Genomic DNA, 9,313 nt, shown 5'->3' on the forward strand with positions numbered 1-9,313 from the left:
TAGTACAACAAATTAAAGTGCGCAAGAAAAGAGCTGTATGGTTGTTTGTCCTATTTTCTAAACTGTATCTCTAATTGGTACAAAACAAAAAAATATTCATAAGCATGGAGTACTGTATGACATTTTGACACATATAAACACCAAATGATGTTCCAGTCATGTACATGCACCAGATATAGCGACCACTAATAAGGGCGAGATGTGTTCATGGAAAAATGGAAAATCATGGTTTTATTTTCCTGTTAACCTTTTATTATTTACAAGATAGATCTATAAATGCTTGGTATACTTACCATCAGCACAAATAGTAAAACAGTATAAACACATATGCAATCTAAGCCCTGGCATCCATCAGACCATCTAGCAAGCTTGATGCTTAGAGAGAGAGATGGGTAAGCATGATGCAAATCTATGGCAGCTGAACACTGGACAAAGCTGTCATTGTAGATAAAATATTTCAGCAAGTTTGTTTGTTTTAAACACTTGCAGTACCATAGTAAACATCAAAGTTATTTTTAAGTTTAAATAATTTAATTAAACAAGATATTTTTAATAAAAATGACTGTGTAATTCTTATGAATCTTCTCATGTTTATGTTAGCTTCCTATTAGAAACCATTTCCTCTGGTTGTGCACCTAATATGATTTAAAGACTATGGGTTATATTGGGTGGTAATATCTTTGATCCTCATGACAATGTAACTTAATTGGAAAATAGAAATTGATTTTAACAATAAAGAAGAGTGATTTTATACCTGAGTGAATCTTATTCTATGAAATACCTCAGGAAGACAACATGCAAACAGCTTTTACAAATGTAGTTTTGGTTCCAGAGTTCACTATCAAAAGATACATTTTTATTCTCTTGGTTTTATGATAAATATTTCAAATAAAAAGTTTCTGACATTGAAAGGAGCTATTAATAATACCTAGAAGTTAGGGTGTGTTGACAACAACCGTTTTCCTAGGACTCTCTTCAAAGCCCCACTGACCTCTTTATTTCTTAAACTGTAGATTAAAGGATTCAGAGCTGGCGTTACAATTGTGTACAAAAAAGAGAGGATATTTTCTTGTTTGGAACTGTGGTAGGAACTAGGCAGGATGTACATGACTGTGAGAGGCCCATAGTACATCCCAACTACAGTCAGGTGGGAAGAGCAGGTAACAAGGGCTTTCTTTCTTCCCTCGTTTGAGGGCATTTTGAGCACAGTGAACAGAATTAGTGAGTAGGAGGCCAGTATGGCAGCAAGAGGAGGGATGAGCAAGGTCACACCCATCAAATAAACCATGAGTTGATATCTGGAGGTGTCTGCACAGGCCAGCTTCAGCAATGGGGGGATCTCACAGAAAAGGTGTCTAATCTCCCGGGATTTGCAGAAGGGGTACTGCATAGTGTAGATGGTATATCCCAGGGCACTCAGAGAAGCTGGAATCCAGGAGATGGCCACCATAAGCCAGCAGATGCTTGGCCTCATGAATATCATGTAGTTCAATGGATGACAAATGGCCACATACCTGTCATAAGCCATGAAGGCCAGAAGGAGGTCCTCTGCACTACCCAGTGCCAGTTCCAAGAACATCTGAAGGGCACAACCACCAAAGGTGATGGTGTTGTCTTTGAGCAGAAAGTCCATGACAGCTTTGGGACTGATAACTGAGGCGAGAAGAAGGTCCATGAGAGATAGCTGCTCAAGCAAGAGGTACATGGGAACATGGAGGTAAATATCCATTGTGATGACCAGGATCAGCATTCCATTGCTGATCAGTGCCAACATGTACAGGGCAGCAATTGTAGCACAGAGCAGTTCAGGAGAGCCACTGCCATCCAGAATCCCCACCAAGATGAAGCCACTTCCCAAGGTGGAGTTCCAGGGCTCCATTAGGTGTGTTCTCTTTAGTTGCCTAGAAACAGTTGATTCAGTTTAGTTTTGCTACTATGGACCTAGTTTTGTAAAACTGGAGGCCTCTGAGGGTATGCAATATAACCATCATAAGATAATATTTTCTTCCTTCTAAATAGCTAAGCTTTCTTGGTTTCCAAATATCTAGTTTTTAATTGCATCTCGATAAAAGTTTGGTCTATGCATAGAAGAGGTATATAGTAATACCTAAATACCATGATATCCCTTTATAAAATACAGATCAGATCATTAAACTTGCAGAAATGTATTTTCCAGAAAGGTTAAATTATCTTTTGTGTTAAGTTTAAAGAAATATTCTGACATTCATGTCCTTTAGTATTATATTCGGCCTATGGTTTAAATACTCTAATTAGTTTTTTGAAGGTGTATTTAAGTATGTATTTCCAAGGTGGTTCAGAGGTGTGCTTTCTATAAATTATTTTCACAAGTTTTCCACATTACTTTTTTTTGTTATGTTCTTAGATGGGATATTTCTGTGTATCCAAGAGTCACAACATTTAATAGTGCTCTTATCTGGATCTTCTGAGTGCTGGGATTTCAAGCATGGATCAAACTGCTCATGTCTTCTACATTTCATAATCCAACATGATTATAGTGAATCTATTAAAAGAAGTCAAATCTGCTTACCTTAGTTATCTCTGTTCCTCAGCCCCACCTTCTTGACAGGTCTTGAGAGGAGTATTATGTGTCAGAAACTAGACTACAGTAATGAGAAAAAGTATTGCTTTTAGACTTAAACCTTTATGATCAATACAAACATATTTGTTTGTTTTGCCATGTTAGTATTCAATGAGTACATGGAATTATACAGAATTACAACACATGGATCCTTTCACAGAAACAAGAGTCTTCTTGTTGGTGAAATGGTAAAAGTAACTATGAAACAGCTAGTTGTTGTATTTAGGCCCAATAATCTCAGCTCAATATTGCCTTTAGCCATGATACTTACTTTACCCTCTGTGAGTATGAACCACATTCAGTAGATAGAAGGGGTGCACAGATGGGGAAAAATCAAGCTTTTTCTGGAAAGCTGCTGTTGATGCATGTTTCCCAGACTCATAGAGAAGGTAACAAGGAGCAGGTGTCTGAGACTGACAGTTGTCACTGCTGTATATCATGTGTTGGAGTTGGTGAAGCCAACTCCAAGTGTAGAGTGAAATATGTGAAAATGAACTATTCTTTCAGAGTTCACGTAGCCACATCATGGCATATATATATATATATGTATATCTACACACACACACACACACACACATGTGTGAGTCAATATGTATACTGACATCTCATTAGCTTCCATTGTCTTCACTAGTACCTTAAGAGGTAAAGTTATGAGAACATGGCATAAGTGTCAATTCATGAAGTCCTTTTAGGGCATTCATAGCTTTCTAATATTTATTATCAGGAGCTATGTTGTCTATAGACTCTGGAGACAAGTATTGACAGTCCTATTAGGAAGTAAGTACACATATCTAGATTCTAACACAGACTTTAATCCTTCATAATCCTGCCTTTTTAGCATTCAAAAAAATCTGAAATGAGAGTTTGGAAGATCGATGGAGCCCAAAGTACTAGGGAATCAACATGTCAGTTCTCATTAAAAGAGAGATAAATTTCTTACCTCTGGTCCTGAGAAGCCTAGCTAGCTTACCACCTGTAGATTCCTTTGGGCTGATTGAACACTGAGGATGATCCAGTGCACCCAGGAAGGTAAGGCTTAGTTAACTTTGTAACTGATTTGTCTGTTAAGTTGCTAAAGTATCAGGAGTCCATTGCTGCCAGGTGTCAGGACTGTTCCATTCTATCCTTGAATCTATAGATGTTTATTGGAGAAGGAAGTCAGGAAAGCTAGGCAAGAGTCTAGGGTAGCCTCTTGAGGATCAAGAAGGCTTTCCTTATGAGAATTGGTGGAAGCTGCTTCTGTTCTACAGGTTGTATGGAGGCAGTTCTTCTGATTTAAAATCAGGTTTCAGACATTCTTACATCTAAATTCAGGTTTTTTCCTACTGCTATCTGTATGCAATGGTGAATGAAGAAAGTAGGCCTTTGAAGAGATATTCAGAGTCCCTCATGTACCAGCTTCATGTCTCTGGGGCCAAGAGTAAGTCTGGGATTTGTCAAGGGACTTTGTCTTTACATTTGAGGACATCCTTTCTTCTTTGTCCTATGCATGGCTTCAGTGGGACTTTTTTCCCAGTTGAAATGACCTCCTCTGGAAATATTGAGATGGAGAATAGTAAATTAATGAGTTCTCTTGGGAATGTTCCTGACTTGCTTTCCCTGAGCTCTTCTGTCACTTAATGGACTCTACAGTGCCAGTGTTGTTTCTCCTATGAACACAGGATCTACTTCTCTTAGCCTCCAAATTTGTGACATTAGCAGTGCATAAATACCAACTTTCCTTGATTTTGCTGGGATTCTAAAAGAAATGTTGACAACCCATTTTAAAATATCTGACTTTAGCTACATTCAGGAATTTGTTGTATGGTGTGTGCCCTGGCCTTCAGCACAAGGTCACATCACTAGCATTTATGGAATATTGTTTCCCTTATTCTGCTCCTCTTTTGCTAGATTATTTCCACTTCTGTATAGTTCCTCTGCGTAGAGTCTGCAGGTGTGAGATCTTCCGCTTACTTACTCTGGTAACTCAGTACAGCTTGACTGGGGGTCCATGTCTTGATGCCATCAATTAATGCTATAGAAAGGGAACTTAGATGGCCAGGTATTACACAGAAAATACAATGGTAGTGAAGTTTTTGGATAGGCAATATTCATTAGTCTTTTAAATGTTTTAGGCCTAAAAGATAGGTTTCATGATTTAAATGCAATCAGGTGACACTGACATATCAATGGGACAATTGGACAAGGAATGGATATATTTTAAAATGATGAGAAATTAAAACTGCATACCTATACACTTTTTACAAAGCTGAATTGTCACCAGTGAATGAAGACAAATTAAAATAAAAAAATATATGTTGTCCTCTGCAATCTTGTTACCTTGCCCTGTTTGGAATCTTTACTCATTCCACTCTTCAGGTCACCTGGATCTCACCTACCTGAGGTATCAGTTACATTTTTCTCCATCTTCTTCTATTGTCCCTCTGGCTCCTCCAGGGTCTCTCTTCCATGAGCAGTCAAATATATCTCATTCCTTGGAGTATAGAAAGAAAAAAAAGCTACAATAACTGAAACACAAAATAGGACTAAAAATACAACACTGCAAAAGAGAGAGGAATGCACCTTATATGATAACTTTAAATATTAATGACCTAGACTAACTAATCAAAAGACTCAGATTAGTTTAATAAATTAAGAAACAAAATCCACATTTTTGCTGCCTAAAAGAAAGTTATCTTACCTTCAACTAAAGGCACTATCTTAAAGTGAAAATTGGGAAATGTATTTCAAGAATATGGGACCTATAATATTATGTCTGAAGGTCTTGAAAATATCTGAAAAATGAGAACAAACAAAATCCTAACATATTAGTCAGGAGAACTAAACAAATAATGGTAGAAAATAATTACATGTAACAAACAAAACAAATATAAAAAAATAAATGAAACAAAATTTGTTTTTTTGAGAAGATAAACAAGATGAGCCAAGATGAGCCAAGCTAACCAAAAGAAAAAGAGATATTATTAACAAATTAACAAAATCAGAAATTAAAAGTGAATCATTATGACAGATACTAATGAAGTCCAGAAAATCATAAGTATATACTTTTTAAAAGCTTACATAGTTAGAATTAAATTTGAGTTACCCTTTAATAAGTCAGCAATGGCCCTACTAGACACCAGATGCTAACTAATAAACATCTGAGTCCCCAAAATGGGATAATTATCTTGGAGTTGTTGAGCAATAAGTTTCCATTCATATACAATACACTCCTATAACAGGATATAGCCAGTGCTCTTGGTTACTGTGATCACTATTCCTGGTTGTCAACTTGACTATATCTGGAATGAACTACAGTCCAGAATTGGAGAGCTCACTTGTGATCCAGATATTAAGGCTGAAAGACACAAGTTTCTGACCTGGATCTTGGCATGGAGATATTGAGGCATAGTGACCATGAAAAGCTTAGGCCCAGGCAAGGTAGTACATGTCTTTAATCCCAGGAGAGTGAGGAAAGGAGAGCTCTGAATTCAAGGTCAGCCTGGGACAAAGCAAGTTCCAGATACAGCCATGGTAGAATATACCTTGAATCTGGGCCACTCCTTCTGCTGGAGACCTACATAAGGAAATTGGAAGGAGGATTCCATCTTTGCCTGCTTACGTTTACTTGCCAGCACATCTGTTGGAATCTACTTCTACAGAAGACCAGCTGAAACAACTAGCCTCATGAGATTGGGCAACTAATAAGAGTTTTGGACTTCCAATTCGCAGCTGACAATTGTTGGTGTAGTTGGACTACAGACTTTAAGTCATCACAATGAATTCCCTCAATATAAAGAGACATTCCATACTTTACACTTACTACTTTACATGGTGCTAGAAGGTGCTGTGCAAGTTTCCGGAGAAGAAAAATAATAAGCAGTCATGCCCAACTCTGAATCCTGTAGTCTGCAACAATGACTGGCCTGACAAGAAATACTTCCAGGTCAGTACCAGTTTGACTTCCTTTGAGGTATTAAGGGATGGTTCAACATGCATAAATCAATAAAAGTGTTTTATCTACCATATAAGGAGACTCAGACAGAAATTTCACCGTCATCTGAACAAATGCAGAAAAGGACCTTGACAACATTACAAGTAATAAACGTCATGGGGAGGCTAGGGAAGCGAAGCATGCAGAAAACAATAAGTGCCATAGATGGCAAGCTGAAAGCCATCATGCTAGATGGAAGAAAATTCAGAGCATGGCCGCCAAGATCCTGAACAAGACAAGGATGTGTATTATCTCCACTCTTATTATTATACTCTCACAGTGCTTAAATTTTAGTTTAATAGGATAGGTAAATAAAAGCGATGTAAATAATAATGCATAAGTCACAGTATCCCCATATATAGACATTATCATCTTATACATAGAAGGCCCAAAGACAACTCCAAATTAAGAATTAAGAGCTGATGAATGCTTTCAGCAATTGTAACAGGATAGACAATTAGCACTCACAAATATGTATTTTTCCTATATATCAATGATGAAAAAGAAATCAGGGAAAATATTCTATCTGTATTAGCCACAAAATTAATTTTTTAGGAATAATCTTAACAAAAGGAATTACAGTCCTCTACAATAAAAATTTTAAGATACTGAAGAAAGCAATATAGAGATAACAGAAAACCTAAAAGGTCTTTCATGCTAATGGGTTGAAGAATATATCTTGTGAAAATGGCATACAGCTATAACAAATCTACATTAAGTATGTGACTTCATCCCAATGTCCAAGGCCATTAATTAAAAAAAACTGAAGAAAAATCTCAAAATTTATATTTTAGTACAAAGAACCCAAGATAGCTAAAACAGTCTTGAGCCTGAGGCTTCCTGCTGCTTCTGAAAACTTGGGCTGGTTGGCAAGCCTCACATTTTCTTCTAGATTGAACTGCCCTTGCTCATTGGTGTGTGCTGTCTGGCAAGGAGACTGTACTGCAGCTGCTGGTTTGTGTTTGGTGCTTTCTAGTGGTATGTGCTGAAATCAGTGAAGATTGGAATCACCCCAAAGAATTGTTTCTAACCAGGTCCACTTCCCCCATGTACCAATAACATTTCTTCTCTACTGTTTCTGGTGGTTGGTGGGCTAGAGGGAGATTGAACCCTTGTTAAAGAAGGCTACAATCTCCCCATCCTGGGACATGACATCAAGTCTCTACAAGATTAGGTTTATCCTTTCCAACTGGAGCCTGACAAGGTAGCCCTCTACTACATATGTGCCAGGGCCTCGGACCAAGCTGTGTATGCTCTTTGGTTGGTGGATCAGTATCTAGAAGCTCCCAGGGGCCCAGGTTTGTTGACACTGTTGGTCTTCCTGTGTGGTTGGCATCCCATTCAGTTCCTTCAATCCTTCCCCTCATACTTCCATAGAAGTCCCTGACCTCCATCCAGTTCTAGGCTGTGCATATCTACAATTGTCTCAATCAGCTGCTGGGTAAAGCCTCTCATATGACAGCCATGCTTGGCTCATGTCTACAAGTACAACATCAGTTTTACATCAGTAATAGTCATCAGGGTTTGGTGCCTGCCCATGAGATGGATCCCAAGTTGGAACAGTCACTGGTCAGCCATTTCTTCAGTCTCTGCTCCATTTTTTAAAATATTTTTTATTATTATGTGTTTTCCTCAATTACATTTAGAATGCTATCCCAAAAGTCCCCCATACCCTCCCCCCCACACTTCCCTACCCACCCATTCCCATTTTTTGGCCCTGACATTCCCCTGTACTGGGGCATATAAAGTTTGCGTATCCAATGGGCCTCTCTTTCCAGTGATGGCCGACTAGGCCATCTTTTGACACATATGCAGCTAGAGTCAAGAGCTCCTTTACACCATATTTTTAGAAATTCAAAGAATCATACTATCAAAGACAGGGAGTTCTGATGAATTCATTCAGGTTTCTCTTTCAAGGGAAGAGAATTGTTCATAATCATACTCTAAAGAAACTAGGGATGGAGGCAGAAGATGTGATTGAAGTTTATCAGGAACAAATAGGGTTGTCACTCATTGGTTTAGATAATACTTTTCACTTTTCACTTTTCACATTTCCTCAATCTGTTTATTTGTTTTCTGCTTTAATAGTTCTTTTGTAATGTGATGCTCAAAATTCTAATTGAATTCTGGTACTCTATTTTCCATGGAGTAATCTGAATTTTTGTGTTCAATATTCATTACTGGTTGTTTTTGTTGTGCTAATTTTTAGTGATCAGATCTCACCTCCTTTAGTCTTTCCCTTTTTCTTTTAAAAGATGGTCACCCTTTTCAGGACTGATCATTTTCAGGTTGGTAATGATATAAAAATCATCCAGTGCAAGTTTCTCTAGGACCTCCAGGCTGGCCCTGTAGTTCCAGCATGCGCTTGCTGCACTCTAGACTGTGACCATCAGTGGGAAATGAAAGTGTTTTAGAGAACTGAATATGGAAAAATGGACCTGCCCTCAGCTGGAAGCTACTGAGGGTCTGGACCAAATAAAGAAAAGCATGTTTGTAGTCAAGATGAAAGGTAAAGTGAGAGTAACAGCTAGCTTCACGGAAGAGAGTGAAAAGGGCATTTTAAGTGTATGACAGTCTTGTCAAAAGATCCCAGGAAAGTTCTACCTTCAATCATCAGTTAAGAATAAAGTTACTTGGGCTGGAGAGATGGCACAGCCATTAAAGGCAAGGCTCACAACCAAAAATATAAGAATAAAGTTACTCATGAAGAAGTATACACCACAGACACTGTTCCCTTTGAT

At 38.0% G+C, this 9,313-nt stretch overlaps 1 protein-coding gene across 1 annotated transcript; it reads right to left on the bottom strand.

The window, feature by feature from the left end:
• Positions 1 to 928: 928 nt before the first annotated feature.
• On the bottom strand, positions 929 to 1,880 carry Olfr693 (olfactory receptor 693). The gene has a single exon (NM_146453.2). The coding sequence runs from the start codon at positions 1,877 to 1,879 to the stop codon at positions 929 to 931; it is 951 nt and encodes a 316-aa protein (NP_666664.1). The 5' UTR covers position 1,880.
• Between the last annotated feature and the right edge of the window lie 7,433 nt (positions 1,881 to 9,313).

This window comes from Mus musculus, chromosome 7 (assembly GCF_000001635.26).
Source record: "Mus musculus strain C57BL/6J chromosome 7, GRCm38.p6 C57BL/6J".
NCBI lineage: Eukaryota > Metazoa > Chordata > Mammalia > Rodentia > Muridae > Mus > Mus musculus.

Excerpts from the sequence above, each read along its gene's own strand:
- Olfr693 (NM_146453.2), bottom strand. The coding sequence starts at position 1,879 with ATGGAGCCCTGGAACTCCACCTTGGGAAGTGGCTTCATCTTGGTGGGG.